Below are 13,005 nucleotides of genomic sequence, written 5' to 3'. Positions count from 1 at the left end.
ACTGGTAAATTTGCTTTTCTTTGTGTGTCTTTTTCAAAGGGACATCCTGGTTTGATTGGTCTGATTGGTCCTCCAGGAGAGCAAGGTGAAAAAGGTGACAGGGGACTTCCAGGAACACAAGGAACTCCCGGAGCCAAGGGTGATGGTGTTAGTAAAAAAAAATATATCCCAAATTATCCTTTCTTTTTCTCCCCATAAGTGCTTCTTTTAAGGAGAATATTCCCCTACATATGAGAAGAAATATAATTCCAAGGATCTACCTTTCAAGAGAAATGATTTTTTTTTCATGTTGTAGAAGTTATGGGTTAGAGGGTTTTGAAGTAGAAAATGGAAAAAAATGAGCTGGAGTAGAGGAAAAAAAAAGATATACATTTATCTCTTCCATATTGCAACTTTACCCATTACAGTTTTGATATATTGTAGGTCTGAATAAAAAATTAAATGGGAATTTGGGGAGAATTTTGCAGAGGCCACAGATGACACACAAAAGTCAGCAGATGATAGAAAAAAGTATAGAAACTCAGAAATGCATAAAATATATTTATAGTATTGTATAATATCAACATATTTTCATCTTTTAATACCATTATAATTCAGACTTCTTCTCTGATACGATGGGAAGGCCAAAACATTTTACTTGAAATTCCAGATTGAAGGTGTACCCACTTCTAACCCCTTCTTCCCCAAAGTGGAAAGGATAATGGTAATCCTAATCAATGCATGACAATGCAAAGGAGAGAAGCAGCCCTGGTCAGACATATAAGAGAGTTGGCCTTAGAGACCAGAAGACCTGCATGGGAACCCCACATTTGATACATTAGTTTTGTGACCTTGGAACAGTCATTTAACTACTCAGTGTCCCTGGGCATTGTTGGAGCATATTTCCTCACTGGAAATTCCTATACCAATAAAACCTCAGGTTGCTTTTTTGTTTGTTTTTTGTTTGTTTGTTGTTTTGTTTGTTGTTTGTTTTTGCTTGTTTTAATTTTTAAAGAAAGAAAACAAAAACACATTCTTTGTATCTAGAGATGATATAACACTATTCTAACTGAATCATGTGCACTGGGTATGCCCTGTAGCATACACCACTACTCGGGGAAAACTAAAAATATATCCTGGAAAGCTCTAATTTTGTGGTTCTTTCTTCAGGGAATTCCTGGTCCAGCTGGTCCCGTTGGCCCCCCTGGTCCTCCAGGCTTGCCAGTAAGTTCGTGCTCTAGATATGTTTGACAGGATCTTATTCCCCTCAAATGGGCCAATATAGTGTTTTACTGTCACAAATTCTCATGTCTATTTGCCATTTTATTTTTTCTAGGGTCCTCAAGGTCCAAAAGGCAACAAAGGTTCTTCTGTAAGTATAAACACCTTTTTTTCGTCGTTGTTTTGCATTTTTCAAAAATTCGCGAAACTTTTTTGTATTTTTCTTGGGACTCATAACATTAATTTTTTTCTTTGTTAAACAGGGTCCTACTGGTCAGAAGGGTGACAGTGGTCTTCCTGGGCCTCCTGGGCCTCCAGTGAGTACATTTTTGTACTAAGGTTATATTGACACTTTACATTCAGAGACTTTACATGATCTCTCTGAGTACAAAAGAATTTTTAAAAAACTAAAGTCAAATGCTGCTACATTGCTAATGTAGGAAAAAACAAACAAAAGAACAAAAGCAAAAACATGCCTTACATTAAAGTAGGTCTCTGTGCCTTAAGTTGCACTACCTTTGGATCTGTTTTACATTCTGGGAATAAAAATATCCTAGGTATATCTTGTAATGAATGATTCATGTTGTAATTATCAGAATTATGGCAGGATTGTGGCATGTATCTACTCCCCTCATGTATATGTCATTAGTGCAATGAAAGCAAATGTGTATATACCTTATGGACCCATCTATCAATGCCCTGTGTCTGAAAACAGAAATGCAGACATTTCACATTTACTCTAGTGGTCCGCATAGCTTCCAAAAGTATGCCTTAACTCCTGTAATGGCAATACATTTGTTTTGAGGAACCAGATATAAAAATGGAATCTGAAGCTGTCCTTTGAGTCCATTTTTATGTCTAGAATATGAGCATGAAGCATGGGGATATTTTCCCCTTATTACATCTGATGATGTAGACTGTTATTGTTGTTTTTCCTGGTGGGAGTAAAATTTGATTGCATAGAAATTGAATAAACCAAAACCTCTGTAGTAAAGCACAAATTCCAAGCATTCCAAAATTTATGAATATGGCATCAAAATTCCTAATGCAAACAATAATTTATATAACTAGAAAAATAGGAAGACTCCATTCAGTCTTAATTAATTTCAGCTGCAATTGTATTCTCTCAATTATTTTGCTAAATGTTGCAGGATAGATAGAGTTAATGGTACCCATAGTCTTCTTGTATGAAAGAAGCAAACACACACACACATATACACACAATCTCTGGCCACAGGAACTGACACTATATTGGGGGATCGTGAGACTAAACTAATAAAACCCAAGCCAAAATTAGTAAATTATCCAATCCTTTTGATATCATGTATGGAAATATACTAAAAGGCTAAAAGTCAGTTCATTGTGGATCTACTTCGGGAAACCAATAGGTTTCTAATCACAAGTAATTAGGCAATTATAGATACACCTGAACATTATGAATTTTAGATAATATATGGACATAACTTCTGATTCTAAATTCATAGGGTCCTCCTGGTGAAGTCATCCAGCCTTTACCAATTCTCTCACCAAAAAAGACGAGACGGCATGCTGAGGGTATGCAAGCTGATGCAGGAGATAATATTCTTGATTACTCTGATGGAATGGAGGAGATCTTTGGTTCTCTCAACTCTCTGAAACAAGATATTGAGAGGATGAAATACCCCATGGGCACCCAGAACAATCCATCCCGAACTTGCAAAGATCTGCAGCTCTCCCATCCAGACTTCCCAGATGGTATGTTAATAATACATGACAAAGCAAATGCACTGAACCTCTGATTTACTAAGGTGTATTGTCAGCTCATTAATCCTTGTTATATGGTTAATATAATCTCTAAACAAAACTAAAGAAAATGATCATTAAGTCCAGACTTTCAGAGAGAAAAAAAAATCCACTTACAATGAGAGTAATGCAAGTTCTGCTAAGAAAACCCTTGTCTATAAAACAAGATTTTATTAAGTTACAAGGTTTACTTTAGATGATTAAAGATAACATGATGTTTTATTTTACTCTGTATATAAAGAATTAAGATAGAGGAAATGTAATTTCAATTGCTTACACAGGCTAGCTGAATATGTTTGATTTCATAGTTCCGAATTGACTCAGTTTTCCTAATGGGGCATTTTAGTTCAAATGAGAAATTCCATTGTCCCTCAAATGGAAATAGCGAGCATGTCAAGGTTACTTTTGAGTGAATATTAGTTTGGTCCATTATAGGTAGAATAAAAGTTATGAAACAGGCTTCAAAATAAGAAGGGCTGACCCATTCTATTTCTTACTTTCATTGAGTATAAATATTGACTTAGTAAATAAATAAATTTAAAGTTGCAATTTTAAGAGCAATGATTATATTTTCATTTTTATCAACCACATAATTAACTAAGAAATAAGTATAGGTACTATCAAATCTATATATTCTATAATTCAATTCAGCAAATTCAATTCAACAAACATCTCAAGTTTTTCAGGAAAATTATATCTTTAATGCCTTACAATTATATGACAGTGACCTTGGGTTTTCAAAATGTAAACTATTAGAGGTGTTAGATTGTGGCTAGTGTCTACCATGTAAACAGGTTTTGATTATTATCATTGAAATAAATTGAACTTTCTGTCTAAGGACAAGCCTAGGAAATATAGAGAGGCTTAACCCTAATAGAAGTAGGCTTCCGCCAGTCACGGACAACCATGGATCAGTGCCTTGAAGAGCTACAGGCCACAGTGTGACTGTGCAGTCCGATATGGGAGCCGCGGCTCCTGCCGCAACGAGGACATCGGAAAACTGCACTCACTGTTGCCCGTTGTTTCCTGCGTCTCGTTCATTTTTCTTCCTCCAGAGCTTGGAGGCTCATCTCAGCTGCACGCAAGCTGCTCCTGAGTACTGAACTCCATCGGGCGCAGTCCTTGGCCATCTCCTCCCAGCTGCCAGTGTCTGTTCCCAGAGCCCTCAAGTCTCGCTTGCATACATCTCTGTAGCAACCCTAATAGTTGACCTCTAATTGATGAATCTTTTGACTAGGGTAACTAATGAAATGTGGTGTTTTTTTTTTAATGGCCCTTAGTCTTGTGTATCATCTACAGTGATGATGGTAAAATGAAAAAAAAAAAAAAAGGTGACAGAAATGCTAAACATCTCTTTCTAAAACTAGTAAGTTAACAAAACATAGTATGACTTTGAGATCTTTGTCTAATGACCAACACATTAATTCTTTTTTAAGGAACTGAACAAATATAGGAGGATAATACAGAGGGGAAAGGACTGGACTTGCAGTCAAGAAGTTGTATAGTCAATTCCTACTCTGGTTACTTAACCAAGTTACTTAGTTTCTTTCAGCCCCAGTTTCCTCATCTGCAAAATGGGAATCATATTAGCAACTACCTCAGAGGATTGTTATGGAAATCAAATGAGATTAAAATGAGATATTTAAAGCCCTTTGCAAGCCTTAAAGTGCCATATAAATGCTAGTTATTATCATCATGATATTTTATTAAGCAAAGTTATATTAACCAAGATATACACACACACATTTTAATGGGTCCTTTCTCTAAATTATGTGAATATTCCTCCTCTTGGTGTAGAATGTAAACCATCCGTCACTTTTCATCTTTTGAGATTTTTTTTCACTGTCTTAGGTCTTTTTTTCTGGTCTTTTTACATTCTTTGAGTAACTGGGCAGTGCTCGGGCTAGCCATATGGCACACAGGTTGTCAAGTCTGGAAAGTCACAATAAGCTACTGACTGGTGCCCTTGCCTCAAGTCTTTCCCCTCCTTGCTCCATCTTCCACTCAGTTACAAATGGATATCTCTAAAGCAGAGGTCAAACTGTCACTCCTCTCTAATCAAGAAACTTTATTAGTTTTCTAATTTCTATAAAATATTCTTTTACTTGGTATTTAAAACCCCTAATGACCTGGCTCCAAAATATAGTCCTAATCTAATTTTATATTACTCATCCTAACATAATCTATGTTCAAGCCAAATTGCGATATTTGCTATATACCATTTCCTACCTCCATGTTTTTGAGCAGTCTTTTCCCCGGCCTTCTTCCTATTTCTGCCTCTTAGCACTTTTTCTTCAAGACTCATCTCAAGTTCCACTTCCTGCTTAGAATTTTTCCTAATGACCTAGAAAAAAAAATGTACTTTGTTTATATTCTGTATTTGCTTACCTCTATTGTTTTCTTCCAGCAGATTACTGGCTTTTGGAGGGGGGCAGCTAGGTGGCAAAGTAGATAGAGCACTGGCCCTGAAGTCAGGAGGACCTGAGTTCAAATCTTACCTTAGACACGTGACATTTACTATCTGTGTTACCTTGGTCTAATGACTTAACCCCAATTGCTGCAAACATCTGGGGTCCCTTCCAATTGTACTGATATATATCTTGCCACTGGACAGAGATAGCTCTGGAGAAGAGAGTGAGGTTGGTGACTTGGCACAGCCCTCCCTCACTTAAACCCAATTCACTGTAATTCATAACATCACCTTCCAAAGTCATGGTTCTCTTTGAGAATGAAGGACTGGGGGCAGCTAGGTGGCGCAGTGGATAAAGCACCGGCCCTGGATTCAGGAGTTCCTGAGTTCAAATCCCGCCTCAGACACTTGACACTTACTAGCTGTGAGACCTTGGGCAAGTCACTTAAGCCCCACTGCCCTGGAAAAAAAAAAAAAAGAGAATGAAGAACAACAATAGCTTCAGGAGGGAAGGGAATGATTTATAGTTGTCTTTGTCTTTTCAGAACTTAACACACTATATGGTACATAATAAGTGTTTAAATGAATTTGTTGAGTTGCATCTTTTACCCTTATTCTTTTTACACGAATGTACCAACTACTTTCCTGATCATCTATTTCTTCTGTTAAGGGCTAAAATTCTAGCTAGTCTGTCTAAAATATCTAATGAGTGGTCACCAATAAATTATAAGCTTTAGCAGAGTTAGGCTTTTGAGCATTTATTAAGGAGAATAAGAATTTGGTAAAGAGAGAGAGAAAGGCCTATATTCATCTATCTATTAAAGGGAGAGTGCATTTCTAGCTCCCTTCTCCACCAGCGTCCTTAGGAAAAAGAGCAAGACAGAGGGCCAGTCTCTTCCTTCTTCCTCCCGCTAGCCAACGTCACTTCTTGACGCCAAAGAAAAGACTCCTGGTCTTGCCTTCAAAGCCCTTTACTTCATCACAGCACTTTTCTATAGTAAGTCTCCAGTAGGTGGTATCATTTCGAGCGTTACACTTCAATGACATCACCTGCACTCCATATATAGAGATCATCACACGAAATATACTAGAGCCGGGGGGGCAGCTAGGTGGCACAATGGATAAAGCACCAGCCCTGGATTCAGGAGGACCTGAGTTCAAATCGAGCCTCAGACACTTGACAGTTACTAGCTGTGTGACCCTGGGCAAGTCACTTAAACCTCAATGCCTCACAAAAAAAAGAAAATCATACTAGATCCTACTTAAATGAATCTGAAATTTAGTCATGAGATTTGAAACATACACAAATATTGAAGAGGGGTACCAATGCATATTATTTAATCAAAGATGTTCTTATTTTTTTTAATTCTTCTATTTTTTACATTAGCTAAGACATTTGGGGTTGGTAGCTCAGATAGATGCTCAGGGTTCTGCTACTTTTAGGTTTTGTCTATACCAAATAAAAAGGTATAAACCATAAGTATTTCAAACAGCATTGATTAAGTTCAGAGTCCATTGAGGTAGCTGGGGAGGGATTAGAAGGAGACACAGAGTTTGGTTTAGAATTTAAAAGGAGGGTAAGTTATTAATAGAGAAAGAGGATAGAGAATTTATGGGAAGAATGTAAGCTTACAGAGCAAACTGACCTCAACTGTTTGTGCCTGTAGACATAATCCTGTAGGTAGTGGCAGGAATCACTCAAGGCATCTGAGCAGAGAAGTAACACACTTAGACTTTTTCATAACTTCAGAAGATGTATGAATGATTATGAGGATACTTCCTCAGTGCAGATTGTGACACCTCCACTATTTCTTGGTTTGTTTTGTCCAAAGAAATGTCATTTATCTATCTAGCTCTTGGAGAAGAGCCTTTCCAAACTGCCCTTCAGGTTCTCAGTCATGCATAATCCATTGTCATGCTGGTATTTAAAGCTTCCCTTGCTTGTAAATAGCTGGCAGAGATCCACTAAGAACTCAGGATCAAGAATACAGAAGCAAATCTTCTCTTTAAATCTGGTGGTCTTTGCTCCAGGTGGCAATAATGACTACTGACTACTGAAGCTTGAGTTGGATAGAATCTATGCCTATATGAAAGGCAATTGGGGTTAAGTGACTTGCCCAGGGTCACACAGCTAGTAAGTGTTAAGTGTCTGAGGCCAGATTTGAACTCAGGTACTCCTGACTCCAGGGCCGGTGCTCTATCCACTGCGCCACCTAGCTGCCCCAAGGTTCATGTTTTTAAAGCATAAATTTTTGTGGTATATTATAATTAGGGCAAGCTAAAGCTATTTGTCATTCTAGATCATTATCCTTAATATATCTCTTCTTTTAAAAGATGCAGTAGAAAGTTAATGTTGGTGCCTTTCTTCTGAGATGATCTCCACTTTCTCTTATAGATAGCTTGTTTGGACATAGCTGTTTGCATATTATCTCCCCCATTAGGGAGTTCATTGAAGACTGGGACTATTGCCTTTCTTTGTATCACCAGAATGAACATAGTGCCTGGCATTGAATGATTTTTGAATTGATTTGACACCAACGGAAAACTTCATGATCTCCTGTAGCATCAAGAAAATATAGATTATTTCTAGTGTCTGACTTTCTGGGGATGAGCCACCAAATGTAGCTAAACTGAGTTAAAAAAAAAAAAAGGGCATACAATCAATCACCAGGCCATTCATGAAACATTTCTAGAACTTGGGCTCTGCTGTCATGAAACAACCAGTTATCTCTGTCTCACAATGAAACATTAAGATAAGACTGTGGCATCATAAATCTCCAATAGAATATAAGCTTCTTGAGGTCGAGTACTTTTTAGGTTTTGTCTTTGTGCCCAGATGTTTCACAAATGCTTGTTGAACTGAACTGAATTGAATTGTGTTAAAACTAGGGCTGGGGGTCAGCTAGGTGGTCCAGTGGATAAAGCACTGACCCTGGATTCAGGAGGACCTGAGTTCAAATATGGCCTCAGACACTTGACACTTACTAGCTATGTGACCCTGGGCAAGTCACTTAACCCCAATTGCCTCACCAAAAACAAAACAAACACTAGAGCTGGAACCTAATTATCTTGTCAGTGAGGAAACTGAGGCCCAGAGTACTTAAATGACTTGACCAAGGTCTCACAAAGGTAGTTAGTAAGAGAACAGGATTAGAACTCAGGTTCTCACCTTAGTGGATAATTATTCTTCAATAATACAATTTATATAGGTATTAATATATATGTGCTTAATAATAATAATAACTAGTCTCTGATATGGCATGTGGTTTTCAAATATGGCAAGTAGTTTCAAAGCACTTTACAAATAAGTCCTTTTATCCTCACAACAATCCTAGGAGGGAGGAACTATTATTATGTAGATGAGGAAATTAAGATAGACTAGAAGGTTAAATGATTTTACCCAGGGTCACACAGCTAGTAGTGTCTGAGGCTAGACTTGTACTCAGATTTTTCTGATTCCAGGCCCATTTAGCTGACTCTGAGTATGATAACTCTTTATATAAATGATTCTTCATTTTACCAATATCATGTATCTTTTAGGTGAGTATTGGATTGATCCAAATCAAGGTTGTTCAGGAGATTCTTTCAAAGTTTACTGTAACTTCACAGCTGGTGGAGAAACTTGCATTTACCCTGACAAGAAATCTGAAGGAGTAAGTACCAATCTGTTTTGATGGTGACTGCTGACAGTTCTTGCCATGTTTTTGCAATATTGAACTAAACAGAAGAATTATACTGTCACATTTTCATATATCTGCTTTTCTTACAGAGTAATTAGTATATTTCATTTGCATAAACATGAGTAAGGCCATGAAATGATAGACAGTTAACAAATGCTCCTCCCCTTTTTTTTTTTCTTTTGGCCCAGATGTATTTTCTATGCACCTGCTTGCTTGCTAACATTCTCCCATATCCCATGACATAGCACAGCTGTGCACCAGTTTTTTTTTTTGTATATAATATTCAAGCTGAAATATTTCATGACATAGTTCAAAGATGCATATTATATTCAAATAACATTCATATCTGAAGAATAATGCCTATATGGAGTAAAATAAAAACCATTCTCCTGTAGCATGGTCCATCTAGACTAAACTAGTAGTTGAAATGGTGAATACCTTTATTGCCGTTTTGTTCTATAAATGGTTTTGCTTTCCATTTCTAATTAAACTCGATGCAAATCACTATGATATAGAGCAAATTCTTCCCTAGCATAAGTATAAGAAGAATACTCCTTGCACTACATAGGAGGAGTTTGGTTTTCATTTGTATTCTTGTACTAAAGCTCATTTTTCTAGTAAATGATATGCAGTGCTCAGAGGTACAGAAACCCCTAAAGACATCATAAGTTGCTATATGTGGGGCTGATCTTTTCAGTGGAAAAGTTGGCTTTGTGTTTATGGGAAAAGAAAAAAAAAAAGAAAACTACACACCTACCTGCCATGCAGTGGAGAATAGCCAAGCTTCACGGCAAGAGAGAAATTTATGGAAATGGAAATAAGCTCCCCTCCCAATGATCAGTATTGTTTCCTATTGTGAAACTTCCCTCTCCTTTCCCACACTGCTCCCCCCTTTGTTTTCTGAATGTTGGCAGTAACTGTATTCCCAAGGCTATATAAAACTTCTTCAAATACAACAGGGAATAGAATGAGTTAACCACTTCTATGGCCATGATTTTTGTCCCCTGAGCCTGCTATTTCCTAGCTAGAGATCTTCAGAGTGGCTCCTTTACACAGGCCATACTGACTTTATTTCTCCATGATGACAGAGAGCCACTAGAAAAAGTAGTATCTTTGTGAACTACCAGCTACATGAAGATTTCAAACAAAGCCCTGTGACTATTAGTATATTTCCACCTCCAGACATTTTCCAAGACACATAATGTAAGGAAGAATGTCCTCTGAATTTCACAAAATGAAGTGTATCATGTATTTTTCCCCTCCCTGTTCTTCCTGTGACCTTGGAGTTCAACAAAGTAATAGTGTAGAAGATGCATTTTGTTTTCTTCTTCTTACCAGAAATGTATAGGGACACATGATTCCTTCTTTTGATAATATTCCCAAATATTTTCTTCTTTTACCATAGGTAAGAATTTCATCATGGCCAAAGGAGAAGCCAGGAAGCTGGTTTAGTGAATTTAAGAGAGGAAAACTGGTATGTTATTGTTGCTCCATGCAATCATTTATTGCTACCATCAGAAGTTAAGCTTCAGTTGTGAATCTAGACTATCCCTGTAAAAGGCTGAATTACATACTATAAGCATCCCTCTCCATATTCTTGAAACTGCTCAATTCAGACAATGGGCCACTCTCAGATTTTAATGACAGACTAAAATTTCTCTGACAGAATGAAAGGAAGCACATTGAGTTTTTGCTAAAATTTATAATCAAATAAATGCTACAGTTCTTTGACTTCTTGAGCCCAGCATTCTAATATGATTATATTAGGAATATCCCCTGTAAAAAAGATAATATTTCTGAGGGGTTTCTACCCTTTCATGCTACCTAAAAGAGTTTAAGTTCTTGACATTTTGAGGCCCATTCAGTTCTCTCCATTGGGGAGGACAAAGGAATCGGGTAGCCTAAGTTTTGTGGTCATTTGATAACTTTAAATAATACACACAATGTCTCTAGAAAATTGCAGATGGCCCATAGAAATCACTTGCCTACGGCCACTTAGCTTGTCATTAGCATAGACTGGACTGAAACAGATTTTTAGCTCAACATTATATCCACTGTCAAGCTTTCTCTATTATTTAAAATAAAATACATTCTTGTTCTATTAATTTTTTCATAATTATAGGATCATAGAATTCATTTAACGGATGAGGAAACTGAAACCTAAGGAGGGAAAGTGACTTACTCTAAGTTACACAAAGAATAAATGGCAAAGTTAGGATTTGAACCCAGTTACTCTGATCTCAAATTTAGTTTTCTCTTCTTAGATATAAGTTAAGCCTTAAAAACTTCCATGAAATTAACATTTTTGCATTTACAGTTTTCCAAAGATAATTTAAAGTGAGAGAAAAAAATAAAAGTTCTCATAAAACACTTAAAGATAATCATGTATTTAAAGTCGTTCAATCTGAAAAAACAATCACATTGTATATAGTTTTCATTTGATTATTTAATGTCATAGGATGGTTGAAAATAGATCCTTTCATATTTCATTTGATCCTTAAGGCCTTGGTACATTTCTACCAATATCACTCTATTCAGAGTTAGCGGTCCCAACGATATGAATACATTTTCCACATAACAAGTTCAGATCTTGTATTTCATATTGTTTTGCCTATATCTAATATTTGTCTCTGCTAAAGTTCTATTCTAATACCTCCTTGTGGAATGTTTCTGTGCTGGCTCATAGGTGGTTATACCAGTGGCCAAGAAGCTCTGACAGATCCTGCCAAAAGAAGTCACAGCATCATAAATAGAGAGCAAGAAACATCCCCTCCCCCTCCCCAGGCCTTCTGGTCCAAAGGCTTACAGATGAGGAAACTCTGGGCTAGGTTGACTTTCCCAATGTCACATAGTAGGCATCCTTGGACACTAAATCTAATCTTATTTCATAGTACTTTGCCATCTAATAACTCATGATATCCCCCCTATAAAACCAAATTCATATATGCATGTTTGTATACCTGTCTCAACTTTAACGGCATTCTTCTGGATATAGCAGAGCCAGTTACGTAAAAGTATTATTTTAACTGATCCCGAAATTGTAACAAGGAGCTTAAATGATTTCTTTAGTGGCATATAAAGAGTTGACAACTAGGAAGGCAGAATTGAATTCTGAACCTTGAATTCTTGTTTTGTGTGTTCTAATCCCTAAAGCCTGCCTCCATTCAATCATGCAGAATGTGTCAATAGATGTATCTAAATGTGCCTGAACACCATTTAGCATCCTCAGAGGTTACCTTCTTTGATGTCTTGGAGTGTAGGGAGTGGGAGACATGTTCATATGCCTGTATTTTTCCCTTCACAGCTGTCTTACTTGGATGTGGAAGGGAATTCCATTAATATGGTTCAAATGACATTCCTTAAACTTCTGAGTGCCTCTGCCAGGCAAAATTTTACCTACAACTGTCATCAGTCAGTGGCTTGGTACGATGTGACATCTGACAGTCATGACAAAGCACTCCGGTTCTTGGGATCAAATGATGAGGAGATGTCTTATGACAACAACGCTTACATCAAAGCTCTCTATGATGGCTGTGCTGTAAGTAGACGATCAGACTCTTTGTTTTGTTTTATTTTTCCTATTCCTTTTGCAGAATAGCAAGGCTGCTTAGCAATTCTCTCCATTCAGCCCTGCATCATATTTCTTTGGTGAATGAATGCCAGTTTTAATGGGGATTTGTTCTTTAAAACGAACATGTCCTTAACAGAGTGAATTAGGAACACCTAGGAGTGGTCCCATTAGGTGAACAAAGAAAGATTAGTTTTTAAAGCCATACAACAAGCAACAGTATGGCTCATGCTTATTTTGAACTGATAATGTGAAGAACCTGTATTTCCTGCAACAATCATTAATAAACAATTTGAGCAGAGAATCATTCCTATGGCAATTTTAGATAGCTTTTATGGGCATGAAAATTTAATTTCAGTAAATTA

At 37.0% G+C, this 13,005-nt stretch overlaps 1 protein-coding gene across 1 annotated transcript in view; it reads left to right on the top strand.

The window, feature by feature from the left end:
• COL11A1 (collagen type XI alpha 1 chain) overlaps window positions 1-13,005 on the top strand; it is a 290,689-nt gene that overhangs the window by 274,643 nt on the left and 3,041 nt on the right. The window contains 8 exon segments of the mRNA XM_044002791.1: window positions 40-147; window positions 1,150-1,203; window positions 1,316-1,351; window positions 1,464-1,517; window positions 2,685-2,934; window positions 8,933-9,045; window positions 10,478-10,546; window positions 12,377-12,610. Coding sequence (XP_043858726.1) covers window positions 40-147; window positions 1,150-1,203; window positions 1,316-1,351; window positions 1,464-1,517; window positions 2,685-2,934; window positions 8,933-9,045; window positions 10,478-10,546; window positions 12,377-12,610 — 918 coding nt within the window.

Source organism: Dromiciops gliroides, chromosome 4, assembly GCF_019393635.1.
Source record: "Dromiciops gliroides isolate mDroGli1 chromosome 4, mDroGli1.pri, whole genome shotgun sequence".
In the NCBI taxonomy this organism is placed as follows: Eukaryota; Metazoa; Chordata; class Mammalia; order Microbiotheria; family Microbiotheriidae; genus Dromiciops; species Dromiciops gliroides.
The sequence above is the reverse complement of the archived record's forward strand: the minus strand, read 5'-3'. Positions and strand labels throughout refer to the sequence as shown.